The sequence below is a fragment of the Bombina bombina genome, chromosome 6, assembly GCF_027579735.1.
Source record: "Bombina bombina isolate aBomBom1 chromosome 6, aBomBom1.pri, whole genome shotgun sequence".
In the NCBI taxonomy this organism is placed as follows: domain Eukaryota; kingdom Metazoa; phylum Chordata; class Amphibia; order Anura; family Bombinatoridae; genus Bombina; species Bombina bombina.
The window spans coordinates 780593345-780616499 of record NC_069504.1 but is presented as its reverse complement, the minus strand read 5'-3'; the positions used below and the strand labels follow the sequence as shown (position 1 = coordinate 780616499).

Genomic DNA, 23155 nt, shown 5'->3' with positions numbered 1-23155 from the left:
CAAAGCTTCTAAACGCTTGTCAAGTTCTTCACTCTATTCTGCAGCCTTCCATAGCTCAGTGCATGGAAGTAGTAGGATTGATGGTTGCAGCAATGGACATAGTTCCTTTTGCTCGAATTCATCTAAGACCATTACAACTGTGCATGCTCAATCAGTGGAATGGGGACTATGCAGACTTGTCTCCACAGATTCAAGTAGACCAGATAACCAGAGATTCACTCCGTTGGTGGTTGACCCAGGATCACCTGTCTCAGGGAATGAGTTTCCGCAGACCAGAGTGGGTCATTGTCACGACCGACGCCAGTCTATTAGGCTGGGGCGCGGTCTGGGATTTCCTAAAAGCTCAGGGTCTATGGTCTCGGGAAGAGTCTCTTCTCCTGATAAACATCCTGGAACTGAGAGCGATATTCGTCAGTCATCAGACTTTCCATCCGGGGGAGTGGGAACTCCACCCGGAGGTTTTTGCCCAGTTGACTCAATTATGGGGCATTCCAGACATGGATCTGATGGCGTCTCGTCAGAACTTCAAGGTTCCTTGCTACGGGTCCAGATCCAGGGATCCCAAGGCGACTCTAGTGGATGCATTAGTGGCGCATTGGTCGTTCAACCTAGCTTATGCGTTTCCACCGTTCCCTCTCCTTCCCAGGCTCGTAGCCAGGATCAAACAGGAGAAGGCCTCTGTGATTCTGATAGCTCCTGCGTGGCCGCGCAGGACTTGGTATGCAGACCTGGTGAATATGTAATCGGCTCCACCATGGAAGCTACCTTTGAGACAGGATCTTCTAGTACAAGGTCCATTCGAACATCCAAATCTAGTCTCTCTGCAGCTGACTGCTTGGAAATTGAACGCTTGATTTTATCCAAGCGTGGGTTTTCAAATTCAGTGATAGATACTCTGGTTCAAGCCAGAAAACCTGTGACTAGAAAGATTTACCATAAAATATGGAAAAAATATATCTGTTGGTGTGAATCCAAGGGATTCTCCTGGAGTAAGATTAAAATTCCTAAGATTCTCTCCTTTCTCCAAGAAGGTTTGGATAAAGGGTTGTCAGCGAGTTCTCTAAAAGGACAGATTTCTGCTTTATCTGTCTTGTTACACAAACGACTGGCAGCTGTGCCAGATGTACAAGCTTTTGTACAGGCTTTGGTCAGAATCAAGCCTGTTTACAGACCCATGACTCCTCCTTGGAGTCTAAATTTAGTTCTTTCAGTTCTTCAAGGGGTTCCGTTTGAACCTTTACATTCCATAGATATCAAGTTACTATCTTGGAAAGTTCTGTTTTTGGTTGCTATTTCTTCTGCTAGAAGAGTTTCTGAATTATCTGCTTTGCAGTGTGATCCACCCTATCTGGTGTTCCATTCAGATAAGATCGTTTTGCGTACTAAGCCTGGTTTTCTTCCAAAAGTTGTTTCCAACAAGAATATTAACCAGGAAATAGTTGTTCCTTCTCTGTGTCCGAATCCAGTTTCAAAGAAGGAACGTTTGTTACACAATTTAGATGTAGTTCGTGCTTTAAAGTTCTATTTAGAAGCAACAAAGGATTTTAGACAAACCTCATCTTTGTTTGTCGTTTACTCTGGTAAGAGGAGAGGACAAAAAGCTACTGCTACCTCTCTTTCTTTCTGGCTGAAAAGCATTATCCGATTGGCTTATGAGACTGCCGGACGGCAGCCTCCTGAACGAATCACAGCTCACTCTACTAGGGCTGTGGCTTCCACATGGGCCTTCAAGAACGAGGCTTCTGTTGATCAGATATGTAAGGCAGCGACTTGGTCTTCTCTGCACACTTTTGCCAAATTCTACAAATTTGATACTTATGCTTCTTCGGAGGCTATTTTTGGGAGAAAGGTTTTGCAAGCCGTGGTGCCTTCCGTTTAGGTAACCTGATTTGCTCCCTCCCTTCATCCGTGTCCTAAAGCTTTGATATTGGTTCCCACAAGTAATGGATGACGCCGTGGACCGAAAACACACCAATGTTGGAGAAAACAGAATTTATGCTTACCTGATAAATTACTTTCTCCAACGGTGTGTCCGGTCCACGGCCCGCCCTGGTTTTTTAATCAGGTTTGAAAAATTTCTCTCTCTATACACTACAGTCACCACGGCACCCTATAGTTTCTCCTTTTTTCTCTCCTAACCGTCGGTCGAATGACTGGGGGGCGGAGCCTGAGGAGGGGCTATATGGGCAGCTTTTGCTGTGCTCTTTGCCATTTCCTGTTGGGGAAGAGAATATTCCCACAAGTAATGGATGACGCCGTGGACCGGACACACCGTTGGAGAAAGTAATTTATCAGGTAAGCATAAATTCTGTTTTTTTCTTTCATGATTCAGAAAGAGAAAATAATTTAAATAATTTTAAACAACTTTCTAATTTACTTCTGTTATCTAATTTGTTTCATTCTCTTGGTATCATTTGTTGAAGGAGCAGCAATGCACTAATTGTTTCTTACTGAACACATGGGTGAGCCAATCACAATCGATATATATGCAGCCACCAATCAACAGCTAGAAACTAGGTTCTCTGCTGCTCCTGAGCTTGCCTAAATAAACCTTTCGCCAAAGGATAACAAGAGAAGAAAGCAAATGAAATAATATAAGTAAATTGGAAAGTTGTTTAAAATTGTATTCTCTATCTGAATCATAAAATAAAAATGTTGGATTTCATGTCCCTTTAAGTGAAATCTCATGAGATCAATGTAAAGCAAAGTGTAACATCAACACTAATGTAGCTGATTGGCCATTGTTTTTCCCCAACATGCAACTAACAATAGCTGAAGGATAACTGGCTAAAGTGCATTTACTCTTGTGAGCTGAAGAAATTGAGGTGAAATATCTTCCTCTTTTACACAGAGATGGTCATGTGATATTTCCTTGTCAGCTTTTTACAGTTATGCTGCATAACTTTCAAGTGATTTAGCATACGAGTATTATGTCCCTTTAAAGGGCATTAGTTCATGTGTTTCATATAGATAACATTGAGCTCAAGCATGTGAAGTTACCCTGGAGTGAGCACTGATTAGCTAAAAAGCAAGTCTGTCAAAAGAACTGAAATAAGGGGGCAGTCTGCAGAGGCTTAGCTGTAAGATAATCACAGAGGTAAAAAGTGTATTTATATAACTGTGTTGGTTATGCAAAACTAGGGAATGGGTAATAAAGGGATTATCTTTCTTTTTAAACAACAAAAATTCTGGTGTTGACTGCCCCTTTAACATGATTTTAGGCCTCTTGGTTCATTTTAAGAGGTGCTAAAGGGCAACAACATTTTTCCTTTTTGATTTAGATAGAGCATTGAATTTTAAACAAATTTCCAATCTATTTTTATTATCTAATTTGCTTAGTTCTCTTTGTATCCTTTGTTGAAAAGCATACCTAGGTTCATGAGGTGGGAGCTAGGTACTGATTGGTGGCTGCACATATATGCCTCTTGTCATTGGCTTACCAATGTGTTCATGTAGGTTCCAGTAGTGCATTGCTGCTCCTTCAACAAAAGATACCAAGAAAATGAAGCAAAATTGACCTGAATCACGAAAGAACATTTTTGGGTTGTATGTCCCTTTAATGTGGCAATAAAAATATTATTTTTCCTATAAGGGTAGTAACTTAGGCCATCTGCCAAATGTAATAAATCACTGTAAATTAAATATTCCCCAACTTTTGGCCCCAAAGCACATAGATTGTAAACTGTCGAGAAAGCAGGGCACTGTAATCCATGTGGAATCCGTTAGCACATTACAAATAATTATAATAATGATTGCATTCATTTCTAAGATTAAAATAAAGACAAATAAAAAGCAAAAACAACATCTTAGTTTTTTTTAGAATAAATATTATTTATGGTACAACTGCTTCTTCATTTGGAACTTGTAAGGTCGATACATTTTTTTTTAATTAAACGAACTTTAATCATTTTAAAAAAATGGTTACAAAGGGAATGTTTTCTTTGTTACAGTGTTTTATAAAATATTAAGCATTTTTTTTACACACCTGCTAATTAAACATCAATGAAAAAGTTGTGGAATGGATTTTACTTTATTAAGAGTTACAACAATTATGTATATATCATTTGTAGAGCCTTATTAAAAGGATACTGTCACCTACAGGGTGGAATTATTCTAATCTCCACAGAGCTTAAATTCTAGTTTATACCAATACATAGCTGTTATAAATTATTTTAAGCTTGCCATAAGTGACTTTCAAATTATATTTCCTACAAAATTAAAAGTTATATATAGCCGGAAAAAAATTAAATTTCCCAGGAAGAAACCAGAACAAGCCTATACTTAATCCGCCATCCAATAGGTATAGGTCACATCTGGAGTTGACTTGTAAAAAATCAGGTGCAAACGAAGTACATTTGTAAAACAAGTTGAAAGGAGTGGACTTTCCATATACTATGACATATATGATATATTAATTTGATAAAGCAACTTGCAGTAAAGAATCCCCTATTATGTGAAATAAATTATTAGAATAAACTATTGTCTTTAATCCCTGCAGAAACGGTGGTGACAATATTTCTAAGACTAAATTTGTTAACATGGGTTATGTATTTACTTCATTTCTAGAGATAGTCTTATGCTATTTGAATTTAAAATGTATTCAAATGCATGTTCATTCAGTAGCATTCTAGTTTCTTTTCACAGATATTATAGGTACACATGGGATTGTAGTTTTAGGAATTCCATAGAAAAAGTCAGACAGAACAGAAATATTTACACCTTCATATGGGATTCCTGAAACAGTAAGAAATATTATAATACATAGCTTAAAAGCAAAGCTGTTTGTTAGCCTCCCCTGATTGGATATAGGGAGGTTTATACTAGGCCTCAGCGAGGTAACGTTAACAAGTCGGCAGTTTTGTCTGGCCCTGGTTATGTACAAGACTGTTGTCTTACAAAGCATAGTGGACAGGGTTTGACTGGATGGAGAACACATCTGCAAAGAGAGAGTGTGAAGCGTAATTTAGTCACTACTTTTTGGTTGATCTAGAGACTTCAGGCCATCAAGAAAGTTGACAGGGGTTATGATGTGTGTGGATCCTGCAGAGAGAGGGAGAAAAAAAATAAGAGAAACATAAATAAAATATAAGAGAGGCAGAAAAAAGAAAAATATATACAAAAATGATTAAATATCTTTCCTCGCATTTAGAGTGACATCCTATGGAAGCCTTTACTAGTAGGAGAACAGTTTAATGCCTACATGAAATGTATCAGCTATATACTCTGCTTCTACAATATTACATCTTTAATGCTGCAATACAATAGTTAGCCAACTAAAGGAAAGTAGAATAAATTGGGAAAGAAGAGTCATAAGAGCACTAGGAACATGGCGCCTGACGCATGCTCATTGGTATGTAGCTGAGAACTATTAATGCTCAATTCTAAACAGGAGCTTAACTAGACATCTCTGGGCCCTCCATCTCAACGGCACCCTTTCTGGCTGTTTGTAGTAAGCAGAAGCTGAGCCACCAGTCACACAAAAAATCTGCTACTCTTTAAATGTGAGTCATCCTCCCCACTTGGTTAGTCTGTGTCAGAAGATATGTTCAGCCTCTCTGTACAAATTTGGTGGTAGGTTTTTATGTACAGCAACACTGTGGCCATATTGGAAATCCAGAGAGCTGTTTGGGAGGAATCAGGGGGTGGGAGGTGTCAGGTAGGAGGGTAATCTCTACACTACAGCTAAAAGTAACCTTTAAAGCTACCCGATTAACCCCTTCACTACTGGAATTTCAGAAGTGTGGTGCGCAGCTGCAACTATTGGCCTTCTGATTGCCAAAAACAACGGCAAAGCCATGCATGCCTGCTGTCTCTCAACAAAGAGGACCCTAGAAGGGATTTTACAATCATTTGTTTTGTGACCGCTGTATTTGTGTGTAAATAATTTTAGCGAGAACCCTAAAGTTTGTGAAAAAGTGAATGATTTTTTTTTAAATATGATTGCATTTGGCGGCAAAACTGTGGCATGAAATATTCCAAAATATATCTATGAGGCCCATTTATCAAGCTCCGTACGGAGCTTGAGGGCCCGTATTTCTGGTGAGTCTTCAGACTCGCCAGAAACACAAGTTATGGAGCAGCAGTCTAAAGACCGCTGCTCCATAACCCTGTCCGCCTGCTCTGAGCAGGCGGACAGGAATCGCCACAATTCAACCCGATCGAGTACGATCGGGTTGATTGACACCTCCCTGCTGGCGGCCCATTGGCCGTGAGTCAGCAGGGGGCGGCGTGGCACCAGCAGCTCTTGTGAGCTGCTGGTGCAATGCTGAATACGGAGAGCATATTGCTCACCGCATTCAGCGATGTCTGTCGGACCTGATCCGCACTGTCGGATTAGGTCTGACAGACATTTGGTAAATCGGCCTCTATATCTTGAGTTGTCTACTAAAAATATATAGTGTTGATATGTACATAAAAAAACAAGGCTCTATTTCTGTTTAAATGGGGTGACGGCAAAAATGCTAAAAACTCTGGGCAGGTTTTTCTCTAAAATTCCCAGTCCTTAAGGGGTTAAATGGATAGAAAAGGTCAAAATTGAAATGTGCATGAGTGCATTTCAGTTTTAAATAGAAACATTTTTGCTATATACTTTTATTAGCAAAAGCGTTTCTAGCAAAAGCTATTAGTGTTTTTCAGCGGCATACAAATATATGCTCTGCATCCTGTGCATCAGTGTTCAAGCTCAGAAAGCTGGCTGTGGTGTTTATTGTGCCTGTGAAAAACAGAATTTATGTTTACCTGATAAATTACTTTCTCCAACGGTGTGTCCGGTCCACGGCGTCATCCTTACTTGTGGGATATTCTCTTCCCCAACAGGAAATGGCAAAGAGCCCAGCAAAGCTGGTCACATGATCCCTCCTAGGCTCCGCCTACCCCAGTCATTCGACCGACGTTAAGGAGGAATATTTGCATAGGAGAAACCATATGGTACCGTGGTGACTGTAGTTAAAGAAAATAAATTATCAGACCTGATTAAAAAAAACCAGGGCGGGCCGTGGACCGGACACACCGTTGGAGAAAGTAATTTATCAGGTAAACATAAATTCTGTTTTCTCCAACATAGGTGTGTCCGGTCCACGGCGTCATCCTTACTTGTGGGAACCAATACCAAAGCTTTAGGACACGGATGAAGGGAGGGAGCAAATCAGGTCACCTAAATGGAAGGCACCACGGCTTGCAAAACCTTTCTCCCAAAAATAGCCTCAGAAGAAGCAAAAGTATCAAACTTGTAAAATTTGGTAAAAGTGTGCAGTGAAGACCAAGTCGCTGCCCTACATATCTGATCAACAGAAGCCTCGTTCTTGAAGGCCCATGTGGAAGCCACAGCCCTAGTGGAATGAGCTGTGATTCTTTCGGGAGGCTGCCGTCCGGCAGTCTCGTAAGCCAATCTGATGATGCTTTTAATCCAAAAAGAGAGAGAGGTAGAAGTTGCTTTTTGACCTCTCCTTTTACCAGAATAAACAACAAACAAGGAAGATGTTTGTCTAAAATCCTTTGTAGCATCTAAATAGAATTTTAGAGCGCGAACAACATCCAAATTGTGCAACAAACGTTCCTTCTTTGAAACTGGTTTCGGACACAGAGAAGGTACGATAATCTCCTGGTTAATGTTTTTGTTAGAAACAACTTTTGGAAGAAAACCAGGTTTAGTACGTAAAACCACCTTATCTGCATGGAACACCAGATAAGGAGGAGAACACTGCAGAGCAGATAATTCTGAAACTCTTCTAGCAGAAGAAATTGCAACTAAAAACAAAACTTTCCAAGATAATAACTTAATATCAACGGAATGCAAGGGTTCAAACGGAACCCCCTGAAGAACTGAAAGAACTAAATTGAGACTCCAAGGAGGAGTCAAAGGTTTGTAAACAGGCTTAATTCTAACCAGAGCCTGAACAAAGGCTTGAACATCTGGCACAGCGGCCAGCTTTTTGTGAAGTAACACAGACAAGGCAGAAATCTGTGCCTTCAGGGAACTTGCAGATAATCCTTTTTCCAATCCTTCTTGAAGGAAGGATAGAATCCTAGGAATCTTAACCTTGTCCCAAGGGAATCCTTTAGATTCACACCAACAGATATATTTTTTCCAAATTTTGTGGTAAATCTTTCTAGTTACAGGCTTTCTGGCCTGAACAAGAGTATCGATAACAGAATCTGAGAATCCTCGCTTCGATAAGATCAAGCGTTCAATCTCCAAGCAGTCAGCTGGAGTGAAACCAGATTCGGATGTTCGAACGGACCCTGAACAAGAAGGTCTCGTCTCAAAGGTAGCTTCCAAGGAGGAGCCGATGACATATTCACCAGATCTGCGTACCAAGTCCTGCGTGGCCACGCAGGAGCTATCAAGATCACCGACGCCCTCTCCTGATTGATCCTGGCTACCAGCCTGGGGATGAGAGGAAAACGGCGGGAACACATAAGCTAGTTTGAAGGTCCAAGGTGCTACTAGTGCATCCACTAGAGCCGCCTTGGGATCCCTGGATCTGGACCCGTAGCAAGGAACTTTGAAGTTCTGACGAGAGGCCATCAGATCCATGTCTGGAATGCCCCACAGCTGAGTGACTTGGGCAAAGATTTCCGGATGGAGTTCCCACTCCCCCGGATGCAATGTCTGACGACTCAGAAAATCCGCTTCCCAATTTTCCACTCCTGGGATGTGGATAGCAGACAGGTGGCAGGAGTGAGACTCCGCCCATAGAATGATTTTGGTCACTTCTTCCATCGCCAGGGAACTCCTTGTTCCCCCCTGATGGTTGATGTACGCAACAGTTGTCATGTTGTCTGATTGAAACCGTATGAACTTGGCCCTCGCTAGCTGAGGCCAAGCCTTGAGAGCATTGAATATCGCTCTCAGTTCCAGAATATTTATCGGTAGAAGAGATTCTTCCCGAGACCAAAGACCCTGAGCTTTCAGGGATCCCCAGACCGCGCCCCAGCCCATCAGACTGGCGTCGGTCGTGACAATGACCCACTCTGGTCTGCGGAATGTCATCCCTCGTGACAGGTTGTCCAGGGACAGCCACCAACGGAGTGAGTCTCTGGTCCTCTGAGCATGCACAGTTGTAATGGTCTTAGATGAATGCGTGCAAAAGGAACTATGTCCATTGCCGCTACCATCAACCCGATCACTTCCATGCACTGAGCTATGGAAGGAAGAGGAACGGAATGGAGTATCCGACAAGAGTCTAGAAGTTTTGTTTTTCTGGCCTCTGTCAGAAAAATCCTCATTTCTAAGGAGTCTATTATTGTTCCCAAGAAGGGAACCCTTGTTGACGGAGATAGAGAACTCTTTTCCACGTTCACTTTCCATCCGTGAGATCTGAGAAAGGCCAGGACAATGTCCGTGTGAGCCTTTGCTTGAGGAAGGGACGACGCTTGAATCAGAATGTCGTCCAAGTAAGGTACTACAGCAATGCCCCTTGGTCTTAGCACAGCTAGAAGGGACCCTAGTACCTTTGTGAAAATCCTTGGAGCAGTGGCTAATCCGAAAGGAAGCGCCACGAACTGGTAATGTTTGTCCAGGAATGCGAACCTCAGGAACCGATGATGTTCCTTGTGGATAGGAATATGTAGATACGCATCCTTTAAATCCACCGTGGTCATGAATTGACCTTCCTGGATGGAAGGAAGAATAGTTCGAATGGTTTCCATCTTGAACGATGGAACCTTGAGAAACTTGTTTAAGATCTTGAGATCTAAGATTGGTCTGAACGTTCCCTCTTTTTTGGGAACTATAAACAGATTGGAGTAGAACCCCATCCCTTGTTCTCTTAATGGAACGGGATGAATCACTCCCATTTTTAACAGGTCTTCTACACAATGTAAGAATGCCTGTCTTTTTATGTGGTCTGAAGACAACTGAGACCTGTGGAACCTCCCCCTTGGGGGAAGTCCCTTGAATTCCAGAAGATAACCTTGGGAGACTATTTCTAGCGCCCAAGGATCCAGAACATCTCTTGCCCAAGCCTGAGCGAAGAGAGAGAGTCTGCCCCCCACCAGATCCGGTCCCGGATCGGGGGGCCAACATTTCATGCTGTCTTGGTAGCAGTGGCAGGTTTCTTGGCCTGCTTTCCCTTGTTCCAGCCTTGCATTGGTCTCCAAGCTGGCTTGGCTTGAGAAGTATTACCCTCTTGCTTAGAGGACGTAGCACTTTGGGCTGGTCCGTTTCTACGAAAAGGACGAAAATTATTTTTTGCCTTGAAAGGCCGATCCTGAGGAAGGGCGTGGCCCTTACCCCCAGTGATATCCGAGATAATCTCTTTCAAGTCAGGGCCAAACAGCGTTTTCCCCTTGAAAGGAATGTTAAGTAGCTTGTTCTTGGAAGACGCATCAGCCGACCAAGATTTCAACCAAAGCGCTCTGCGCGCCACAATAGCAAACCCAGAATTCTTAGCCGCTAACCTAGCCAATTGCAAAGTGGCGTCTAGGGTGAAAGAATTAGCCAATTTGAGAGCATTGATTCTGTCCTTAATCTCCTCATAAGCAGGAGAATCACTGTCGACCGCCTTTATCAGCTCATCGAACCAGAAACATGCGGCTGTAGCGACAGGGACAATGCATGAAATTGGTTGTAGAAGGTAACCCTGCTGAACAAACATCTTTTTAAGCAAACCTTCTAATTTTTTATCCATAGGATCTTTGAAAGCACAACTATCCTCTATGGGTATAGTGGTGCGTTTGTTTAAAGTGGAAACCGCTCCCTCGACCTTGGGGACTGTCTGCCATAAGTCCTTTCTGGGGTCGACCATAGGAAACAATTTTTTAAATATGGGGGGAGGGACGAAAGGAATACCGGGCCTTTCCCATTCTTTATTAACAATGTCCGCCACCCGCTTGGGTATAGGAAAAGCTTCTGGGAGCCCCGGCACCTCTAGGAACTTGTCCATTTTACATAGTTTCTCTGGGATGACCAACTTGTCACAATCATCCAGAGTGGATAATACCTCCTTAAGCAGAATGCGGAGATGTTCCAACTTAAATTTAAATGCAATCACATCAGGTTCAGCTTGTTGAGAAATGTTCCCTGAATCAGTAATTTCTCCCTCAGACAAAACCTCCCTGGCCCCAACAGACTGAGTTAGGGGCCCTTCAGAAATATTAATATCAGCGTCGTCATGCTCTTCAGTATCTAAAACAGAGCAGTCGCGCTTACGCTGATAAGTGTTCATTTTGGCTAAAATGTTTTTGACAGAATTATCCATTACAGCCGTTAATTGTTGCATAGTAAGGAGTATTGGCGCGCTAGATGTACTAGGGGCCTCCTGAGTGGGCAAGACTCGTGTAGACGAAGGAGGGAATGATGCAGTACCATGCTTACTCCCCTCACTTGAGGAATCATCTTAGGCATCATTGTCATTGTCACATAAATCACATTTATTTAAATGAATAGGAATTCTGGCTTCCCCACATTCAGAACACAGTCTATCTGGTAGTTCAGACATGTTAAACAGGCATAAACTTGATAACAAGTACAAAAAACGTTTTAAAATAAAACCGTTACTGTCACTTTAAATTTTAAACTGAACACACTTTATTACTGCAAATGCGAAAAAACATGAAGGAATTGTTCAAAATTTACCAAATTTTCACCACAGTGTCTTAAAGCCTTAAAAGTATTGCACACCAAATTTGGAAGCTTTAACCCTTAAAATAACGGAACCGGAGCCGTTTTGAACTTTAACCCCTTTACAGTCCCTGGTATCTGCTTTGCTGAGACCCAACCAAGCCCCAAGGGGAATACGATACCAAATGACGCCTTCAGAAAGTCTTTTCTAAGTATCAGAGCTCCTCTCACATGCGACTGCATGCCATGCCTCTCAAAAACAAGTGCGCAACACCGGCGCGAAAATGAGGCTCTGCCTATGCTTTGGGAAAGCCCCTAAAGAATAAGGTGTCTAAAACAGTGCCTGCCGATATTATTATATCAAAATACCCAGATAAAATGATTCCTCAAGGCTAAATATGTGTTAATAATCAATCGATTTAGCCCAAAAAAAGTCTACAGTCTTAATAAGCCCTTTTTGAAGCCCTTATTTACAATCGTAATAAACATGGCTTACCGGATCCCAGAGGGAAAATGACAGCTTCCAGCATTACATCGTCTTGTTAGAATGTGTCATACCTCAAGCAGCAAGAGACTGCTCACTGTTCCCCCAACTGAAGTTAATTGCTCTCAACAGTCCTGTGTGGAACAGCCATGGATTTTAGTGACGGTTGCTAAAATCATTTTCCTCATACAAACAGAAATCTTCATCTCTTTTCTGTTTCTGAGTAAATAGTACATACCAGCACTATTTCAAAATAACAAACTCTTGATTGAATAATAAAAACTACAGTTAAACACTAAAAAACTCTAAGCCATCTCCGTGGAGATGTTGCCTGTACAACGGCAAAGAGAATGACTGGGGTAGGCGGAGCCTAGGAGGGATCATGTGACCAGCTTTGCTGGGCTCTTTGCCATTTCCTGTTGGGGAAGAGAATATCCCACAAGTAAGGATGACGCCGTGGACCGGACACACCTATGTTGGAGAAACTTAGTTTTACATTTTCATTTTGACATTTCTATCCCTTTAATGGTACAAGTTTTTGCAGCAAGCTCCTCAAGCTCACTGGTGGGTTGGCATCTGACTTGAAGGAGTCGAGAGGAAAAAGAAAAGATGTATAACAAAGGAATATAAGGTCTAGATCACATGCTCAGTGTTTAAATGGATGTGCTACAGCAAAGAGAAATACTTGGTATTTCCAGTATCCATTTTAGTGACCAGATTACATTTGGGTTGCTAATTGTGTTCATTAAATAGTAGCAGCACTTGGAGGGTGGTCATAGAAATTCTAGTGCAGTACCTGTGTTAGAGGCCCTTAAAAGTATATCAAACATCCTCACCACATATAAACCTAACCTCTTTTCTCTCTAGGGCACCTTCAAATTTAATTCACCACTAACCCCTGAGCCCCCCAAAGCAAAAACAAAATTTATGCATACCTGAAAAATTATTTTCTTTTGGGATAATGATGGTCCACAGTCCTCCATAACATATGGGATATATTTCCCACCACTAGGATGAGGTTAAGAACCCATACAAGAGATTTTAAACCCTCCCACCTCCCTCTTAGTTTTACGTATAGCCGAGCAGAGAATAGGTAGGAAAGGTAGGAAAGGCAAAGCAGGGTCTATAGAGGTGTCATTAGAACTGTTGCCCAAAAATTGAAATGGGCGGGGCCTCTGGACCATCATCATCCCTAAAGAAAATAATCAGAAAAGCATACCTTTTGATTTCTTTCGTAAAATGATGATGGTACAGTCCTCCATAACATATGGGATTAAAACCCAAGCCGATGGTCTATGTTACGGAAAGGGTGGGACAATTTTTCTGGCAGTTCTTTAGCCGACTCTGTGGCCTGAAGAACTTTCCTGCTAAAAACTGCTTGCCAAAAACCAAAAATTCTTTCAAAAGCCCACAATGTTGCAATTGCTCTTGAATCAAGAAAGTCTTAAATCCCTTCTTATGAGTTAAGAGACAAATGCTACCTTAGTAGCTTTCTGCCCCTTACTTGATTTAGTAGTTAAAAAAAATAAAGTTTGACTGAAAACTATAGTTGCTTGGAGATAGAACTTCAAAGCGTTTACTATAATCAGACTATGTAATAACCGCTACCTTTAATTAGCATTAGAAAATCGTATTTAGTACAAGGCCTTCACTTGTGATAGTGAAAAATGTAGAATCATAGACAAGGTTGACGATTTAGAAAGCCTTTATGCTAAAGAGACTGCTAAAATAAAAATAACTTTCCCAGTTAATAGACAATGACAATGTAATGCAAAGGTTCAAGAGAAGAATCTTGTAATAGAGAGAAGTTCAGATTCCAGGGTGGAGAAATAGGTTTCATCAGTGGCCTAATTCTTACTGAACGCCTGAAAAAAAAAATCTGAACCTCAGGAAGTTTAGCTAACTTCCTATCAAAAAGAGATAAGACAGAACATAGTCGACAAACCCTTGACCAGGGCAACCAGAAAACTGAAGGATTCTAGGAATTTTAAAGGATACCAAGAAAGCCCTCTAGAAAAACACCATTTAAAGTATGTTCTTCAATCTTGTGTTGCAGGCTTTCTGGCCTGCATTAAAGATTCAAAGACTAAATAATAAATAAATAAATCTCTATGTTCTAAAACTAGGTGTTCAAACTACACACTATTAAATTAGAGATTTGAGATCTTGATAAAAAAAAAAAAAAGAGTCTCTCTCAGAGGAAAAGAGCTATGAAACGCAAAAGGACATATGCACTAGGTCTGCATACCAAGTCCTGTTGTGCCAGCATGGTGCAAATAATATAACTTACGTTGACTACAAATGGATCCAAGAAAGGCTTTTGGAATAAAAATAAAGGAAACAGGTATGCAAGATGAAAGTTACATGGACATACTAGGGTCCTGTGATCTTGCACAATAGCTTGGAAGTGTGAGATTTAAGAGAACTATGTCCTGTAAGACCATTGGATCAATAAGTGATCAAAAATGTTCTATGGAGAGACCACTCTCATGATTGGACTGATCGACTGCTAGATTGATCCACCACCCAGTTGTTCACACATCGTATTGTGATTGCCAATAGGGAGCTATAATTCCTCTCTGCCCAAGACAGAGTAATAGAAACTTCCTGCATGGCCAGTAGACTGCAGTTAACCTCCGTGATAACTATGTAGGCCACCATCATGATGCTGTCCTGACTGGAAACGGATAAACTTTCCTCCTTCAATAAATGTAAATGCATGTATAGAGAAAGCAAAGACTGTGTATACTTACAAACTTTCCTTCTTCAATAGAGGCCAGGGATGACTAGCCCGAAGATCGCTCAAAGTTCTGGAATGTTGATTGTAACCTTGCCTCAAGGTGATATCAGACTCCCTGCAATCTTTGAAAAACCCAGACTGCCCCCCAGTCTGACAGACCGGATCTTCTCGGTACAATAGACCAAGACTAGCGAAGAAAGGATGTCCTGAGGGACAAAGACAGACTTTGTGTCTTTAAAGATGGAGAAATCCAAAGCAATATGTGTGCCAAATGTAGATAATTAATTAACTACTAATGTAGCATCTCTTGTAGGATAAGAGAATCAGTCCGGATATCCGCACAATTATCAGTGTAGAACCTGAAATGTAGAAACTTATACATAAGTTTATACAAAGTTTAAAAACCTGTACATGACATAAGCATCAGATGTAGAATGCATGTACGTACTTAGGTATTTGCACAAAAATGTTCTATGGAGAGACCACTCTCATGAATGGACCGATCAACTGCTGGATTGATCCACCACCCAGTTGTTCACACATGGTATTGTGATTGCCAATAGGGAGCTATAATTCCTCTCTGCCCAAGACAGAGTAATAGAAATTTCCTGCATGGCCAGTAGACTGCAGTTAACCTCCGTGATAACTATGTAGGCCACCATCATGATGCTGTCCTGACTGGAAACGGATAAACTTTCCTCCTTCAATAAATGTAAATGCATGTATAGAGAAAGCAAAGACTGTGTATACTTACAAAGTAAATATACAAAGTGCATAGTAAATTTAAATATTCATAATTAATGGTCACTGTCTGCAGGATAAATGTATGTGCATACATATAAATCACTCATACAATGGAATAAAAGAGATACCAATGGATCTTATCTCTAAAGGATCTCTACAATTGTGAAAATATTAATGACCAATATCCAGTATCTGCATGAAAGAACCTTAGTGTATATAAATTACAAATAACATAGGTATAAAGAAATACCAATAGATCTTATCTCTAAAGGATCTCCACTGCTGTATAAAAATACAGATAAATCTTGCAAACTGCAATAGGAAATAAACATTCAGAGTACCATGAATGAAATGTATATACCTAGAGGGGTATATACTATAGATTGTGTACACTAATAGCATAGGACATGCAATGTCTTGCCTCCACAAAGACAGGAGTTTTGCCTATGTAAAAAATATTATTTGTTTAACAGAATAGTGTACAGAATCTGCAAGATGAAATGGTATAAAACTTCAGACTGGCATAAATCTGTTTACTGAAAATTAGATTTTAATCTGTTTAGAAGCGGGCCCCAACTGTTGTAGCTGAAATCTAGTCACAGAGGCTCTGGATTGAGAGACAAAGGCCCGAAAACACTGAGGGGGTGGAGCTACAGCCAGGAGTAAAGCCGGTGTCTTTGAATAATAATAAAAAAAACACTTTTGGCTGCTTGTAAATAAAATATATTATATATACACCAAGTATAATAATCCTATAAACCCTGTCAAAATATGTTCCCCAGCCTGACCGGAGCCAGCACTACTGAACTGCATCATGCCATTGCCGGTTCTCTTAAAGGGCCATACACAATTTTAAAAAGTGCTCAAATAAAAAACCCTAAAGCTTTAAGATTATAATCTGTTTAGAAGCAGGCCCCAACTGTTGTAGCTGAAATCTAGTCAAAGAGGCTCTGGATTGAGGCCTGACAACACTGAGGGGGCAGAGCTACAGCCAGGAGTAAAGTTGGTGTCTTTGTATAATAAAAAAAAAAAACACTTGTGAATAAACTATATATACACCAAGCATAATAATTCTATAAACCCTGTAAAAATGTGTTCCTCGGCCTAACCGGAGCCTGAACAACTGAGCCGCATCATGCACTATGCTGTACCTGTGTTAGACTACCTACAAATAGTTTATGTGCTGTGTAAAGGCACTTACCTTACACAGCACCCCTCAACTGACTTACCAGGTATGTCAATGTTAATGCAGCAGTATATAGTAGAGAGCCCATCCAGTGCATGTATCAAGAACGGCAGAGGATTGTAGTAAAAAATACTGGAATCCCTCAGGGGGAGACTAGGGACGAGTCCCTGCGATGCCCGAGGGTAGCTATGGCTGAAGTCCCATTAGGGAACAGTGTAGCTGCTGCTGATTTAATAGGGAAATCGATAGCTAGGCTAGTGTATTCAGTGTCCACTACAGTCCTGAAGGACTCATCTGATCTCTGCTGTAAGGACAGCACCCCAAAAAAGCCCTTTTTAGGGCTAGAACATCAGTCTGCTTTTTTTTTTCTTCCTGTGTAATCTAATTGCAGTTGCCTGCCTGCCAGCGTGTGTGTCAGGCTCACAGCGTATACTGTGCCCACTTGCCCAGTGCCACCACTCATATCTGGTGTAACAGTAGTGTACATTTTAAAAAAAACACACTTTTTTGACTGTGAAATAATAGCAGACAGCTGCCAGTACCCAAGATGGCCACCAATAAGGCAGATGGGGAGGGTTAGAGAGCTGTTTTGGGGGGGGGGATCAGGGAGGTTGGGGGCTAAGGGGGATGCTACACCACAGCATATGTAAATATGCTAAAAAAAAATAAATTAAAAACCTTTTATGTTAGTACTGGCAGACTTTCTGCCAGTACTTAAGATGGCGGGGACAATTGTGGGGTGGGGGAGGGAAGGGAGCTGTTTGGGAGGGATCAGGGGGTCTGATGTGTCAGGTGGGAGGCTGATCTCTACACTAAAGCTAAAATTAACCCTGCAAGCTCCCTACAAACTACCTAATTAACCCCTTCACTGCTAGCCATAATACACGTGTGATGCGCAGCAGCATTTAGCGGCCTTCTAATTACCAGAAAGCAACGCCAAAGTCATATATGTCTGCTATTTCTGAACAAAGGGGATCCCAGAGAAGCATTTACAACCATTTGTGCCATAATTGCACAAGCGGTTTGTAAATAACTTCAGTGAGAAACCTAAAATTGCGAAAAAATTTAAGTTTTTTTTAAATTTGATCGCATTTGGCGGTGAAATGGTGGCATTAAATATACCAAAATGGGCCTAGATCAATACTTTGGGTTGTCTACTACACTACACTTAAGCTACAATTAACTCTACAAGGCTGCCTACATGCGCCCTAATTAACCCCTTCACTGCTGGGCATAAAACACGTGTGGTGCGCAGTGGCATTTAGCAGCCTTCTAATTACCAAAAAGCAACGCCAAAGCCATATAAGTCTGCTATTTCTGAACAAAGGGGATCCCAGAGAAACATTTACAACCATGTATGCCATAATTGCATAAGTTGTTTGTAAATAATTTCTGTGAGAAACCTAAAGTTTGTGAAATAGTGAACATTTTTTTTTTTATTTGATCGCATTTGGCGGTGAAATGGTGGCATTAAATATACCAAAATGGGCCTAGATCAATACTTTGAGTTGTCTACTACACTACACTTAAGCTAAAATTAACTCTACAAGCTGCCTACATGCTCCCTAATTAATCCCTTCACTGCTGGGCATAAAACACGTGTGGTGCGCAGTGGCATTTAGCAGCCTTCTAATTACCAAAAAGCAACGCCAAAGCCATATAAGTCTGCTATAATGGCATGTCTGGCACACAGTGTTGGGGCAAGGGTCCATCTGACCACTGATACCTGGTCTGCAAAGCATGGTCACAGGGCAGGTATATCACCTACACTGCGCACTGTGAAGCGGGCGTAACCCTTACACTACCTGATCGATACAACATCATACCTGATGTATTAAAGCACGTTATTCCAAACAATTTAGGAATGTTAGGTGATTTATGCCCTTTATGGATTAAAACCAGACTCTGCATCAACTATGTAATTTTCCATGGGAGTTTTGCCATGGATCCCCCTCCGGCATGCCACAGTCCAGGTGTTAGTCCCCTTGAAACAACTTTTCCATCACTATTGTGGCCAGAAAGAGTCCCTGTGGGTTTTAAAATTCGCCTGCCTATTGAAGTCTATGGCGGTTCGCCCCTTCGCGAACATTCGCGGAAGTTCGCGTTCGCTGTTCGCGAACCCAAATTTTTAGGTTCGCGACATCACTAATTACAAGTTGAAAGTAAACACGACCGCAAGAGGGCAACCTAAATTTGCCCTCGTCGGGTTAGCATGACTGAAGATCTTGCATAAAGGGTTGGAGCTAAAAAGTTGCATTAAACACAACAAAAATACATTAAAATTAACAGTTACACTCATATATATATAATATATATATATTATATATATATATACACTTCCTAATAAAATTATACATATATACAAGGGTTAAAAGGTATATGATAAGGTATTTGAATGAAAATTGTTATAATATATATATATATATATATATATATATATATATATATAAATAACAACATTTTAAATTAGGGGGAGATAAAAGGTGAGTTTAAAATCCTCCACTACGCACAAAATATAGAAAAAATAACTCATTGTGTAGTTCATTAACAAATCTAGACAGGCCCAGAGGCTTGTTTTCCCACAGAAAACCTCTGGATTACATTGTTTCCAATGCAGCAAAGGATTCTGGGTAGGATATGCAAATTAAGTACACGACACACCTTTTTACTTCAGTCTGCTTTTCAGCAGGTTCCCTTTACGCCAAAGTATCGCTGTTCACACAGCTTATAAACTTAGCTAGGGTTAGTACAGTGATTCATAACCATCCCAGGACAGACTGTTTCGTGGTTCTTGCCACTCATCAGCTGGGAGAAGGTTAGAATCACTGCTGGGTGAAGTTGATTCCAGGCAGAATACAACAACATTTTAAATTAGGGGGAGATAAAAGGTGAGTTTAAAATCCTCCACTACGCACAAAATATAGAAAAAAATAACTCATTGTGTAGTTCATTAACAAATCTAGACAGGCCCAGAGGCTTGTTTTCCCACAGAAAAACCTCTGGATTACATTGTTTCCAATGTTTTTTCTATATTTTGTGCGTAGTGGAGGATTTTAAACTCACCTTTTATCTCCCCCTAATTAAAATTTTGTTGTATTCTGCCTGGAATCAACTTCACCCAGCAGTGATTCTTAACCTTCTCCCAGCTGATGAGTGGCAAGAACCACGAAACAGTCTGTCCTGGGATGGTTATGAATCACTGTACTAACCCTAGCTAAGTTTATAAGCTGTGTGAACAGCGATACTTTGGCGTAAAGGGAACCTGCTGAAAAGCAGACTGAAGTAAAAAGGTATGTCATTGTGTACTTAATTGCATATCTTACCCCAGAATCCTTTGCTGCATTGGAAACAATGTAATCCAGAGGTTTTCTGTGGGAAAACAAGCCTCTGGGCCTGTCTAGATTTGTTAATGAACTACACAATGAGTTCTTTTTTCTATATTTTGTGCGTAGTTGAGGATTTTAAACTCACCTTTTATCTCCCCCTAATTTAAAATGTTGTTGTGTTCTGCCTGGAATCAACTTCACCCAGCAGTGATTCTAACCTTCTCCCAGCTGATGAGTGGCAAGAAGCACGAAACTGTCTGTCCTGGGATGGTTAACCTTTTCACAAATTTTTCACAAACTTTAGGTTTCTCACTGAAATGATTTGCAAACAACTTAGGCATTATGGCATAAATGGTTGTAAACACTTCTCTGGGATCCCTTTGTTCAGAAATAGCAGACATATATGGCTTTGGCGTTGCTTTTTGGTAATTAGAAGGCCGCTAAATTCCGCTGCGCACCACACGTGTATTATGCCCAGCAGTGAAGGGTTAATTAGGGAGCATGTAGGGAGCTTCTAGGGTTAATTTTAGCTTTAGTGTAGTAGACAACCCCAAGTATTGATCTAGGCCATCTGGTATATTTCATGCACCATTTTTACCGCAAATGCGATCAAATGAAAAAAAAAAGTTACATTTTTCACAATTTTAGGTTTCTCACTGAAATATTTATACAAACAGCTTATGCAATTATGGCACAAATAGTTGTAAAAGCTTCTCTGTGACCCCCCTTTGTTCAGAAATAGCAGACATATATGGCTTTGGCGTTGCTTCTTGGTAATTAAAAGGCCGCTAAATGCAGCTGCGCACCACACGTGTATTATGCCCAGTAGTGAAGGGGTTAATTAGGGAGCTTGTAGGGTTCATTTTAGCTTTAATGTCCCCCACAATTGTCCCCGCCATCTTAAGTACTGGCAGAAAGTCTGCAGTACTAAAATAAAAGGTATTTCCAAATGTTTTTTTTTGCATATTTACATATGCTGATGTTTAGGATCCCCCTTAGCCCCCAACCTCCCTGATCCCCCCTCAAACAGCTCTCTAACCCTCCCCCTCTAACGTATTGGTAGCCATCTTGGGTACTGGCAGCTGTCTGCCAGTACCCAGTTTACAATAATATATATTTTTTTTTATAATTTTTCTGTAGTGTAGGCTTGCCCCCCCCCCCCCCCCCACTCCCATCCCTCCGAGATCCCTTAGATCATTTTTATTTATTTTTCCCCACTTTCTGTTCAAATTTTTTCTGCAGTGTAGCAGTTCCCCACCCGCTCCCGGCTCCCGTGCGCGGCCGCCCCGTGCACATGAGCGCTCCCCGGCGATCCCGCCCCCCTCCACATCATACGGCCCATCGATGGCTGCCCACACCGCCTCCCAGACTGGCTCCCACCCACCAATGATACCGGCCATCGATGTCCGGTGCAGAGAGGGCCACAGAGTGGCTCTCTCTGCATCGGATGGCCAAGGAGAGTTATTGAAGGATGCCTCGATGTCGAGGCATCACTGCAATAACCGGAAAGCGGCTGTAAGCGATTAGGATCGCTTCCAGCCGCTTTAAACCCTAATGTCGTACAGGGTACGGTCACTGGTCCTTTAAAGACCAGGTTGTGTGCGACGTATACCCCTGTACGACATGCGTCGTTAAGGGGTTAAAGACACTGATAGCTGTATTTAGGCGGTTATACCAATATGCAAAATATAATATAAATATGACCTTTGGAGCCCTTTCAAACTCCAATACCTGAAAAATTCATTTTTATAAAATTTTAATAATGTGTTTCAATGTGTATGTACTGTAATATTTTTAGTGTTACATTTTTCCCCAGTTCTTCTCTCTCTATCGAGTCTTATGGGGAGAAGTACATTCACGATATCTGAAGTTCTTAAGTTAGTGCGTGTCAGCTTACGTTAGTGATATTTTAGATGGAGTTCAATTCATCAGTTTTAATGATGATGTGCTATAACGTACTTTTTAATATAGCGCTGAAATTCAATACCCCACGCTCCAGCAGCCCACTTCAAAATCAAAATGTTCTGAGCTGTTTGAATTGTTCTCCAATTGGCACTCTCGCCTTAAGGAACTTTTGTTTGTAGCTAGAGCGCTAATTGGACAACAATTCAAAAAGCCAATATTGAAATGTGCATGAATGCATTTCAGTATAAAGTATAAGTATTTTCAGTTTCAGCAGCATACACACATATGCTACATGTGATTAGAGCACCAGGATTCATACACAATGCCTGCTCAAAGTGCTGGAGGTGGTGTTTATTGTATCAGTCAAGACTTAATTTGAGTCCTAGAAGCCACTGCTCACTCTCTGAGAAGGCATGGTGTTTGAATGCTGGTGCACACAGCATATTATGCACATACATACAAAACATTTTTATTTATTTTTTTATTTTTATTGAGGCAAAGTTTTGGCATACAAACATAGTATTACAGCATTATACAGTTGCACTTCAAGAGTGCTTATAACAAAGTACATCATACAGGTTACACATTAGAGATGCATATGTAATAAACAATGTCTGCTATCTATATGGCATAGAGCTAATAATATATACAGTTGCTGTAAGAAGCAACTAAACCTTCTTAACCATCTAAGAGGCTACTATTGGACCTTATACCATGTGTGATAATGACTTTAACAGAAGGCTACCTTAAATAGAGGAGACCACTTATGGGTCTCATTTTTTGGGCCTTAGGTTTTAATTTATTTTGCTATGTATTTGTTATGAAGGGGGAAAGGGAGCTATCATTCTAGAAATAGTAGTCTACCAGCAGGAGTCCAGCATATAGGAACATATATTTGAATCATACTATGGGTAGCAGACCTTCATCACGTTAGTTAAAAGCGGGCAATAAGTGTGTACATATGTCTGGGAAGAGACAAGGCTAGGCAAGTGGAAGTTAATCCGTTTTAGTAATTTAGTAGGTTGAAGATGATAGTCAGTATTTCTTAAATGATATGTACATTGTATAGTGTGAGCCTATAGTTTTTCAAGGGTATACTTAGCTGTGGTACAGTATCGATATCATTGAATAGATATTGTATTATTAGAGTAGTTTGGAACCTCTAAATTAAGATTATTAGTAAGCCAGCTATCTCAGTCATGGGTTT

General features: G+C 40.9%; 1 protein-coding gene across 1 annotated transcript in view; it reads right to left on the bottom strand.

The window, feature by feature from the left end:
- Positions 1-3806: 3806 nt before the first annotated feature.
- STXBP2 (syntaxin binding protein 2) overlaps positions 3807-23155 on the bottom strand; it is a 265170-nt gene continuing 245821 nt past the window's right edge. Inside the window, exon 19 of the mRNA XM_053718090.1 lies at positions 3807-5040. Within this exon, the coding sequence (XP_053574065.1) occupies positions 4964-5040 (77 nt within the window). The 3' untranslated portion in view covers positions 3807-4963. The remainder of the gene's footprint in view (positions 5041-23155) is intronic.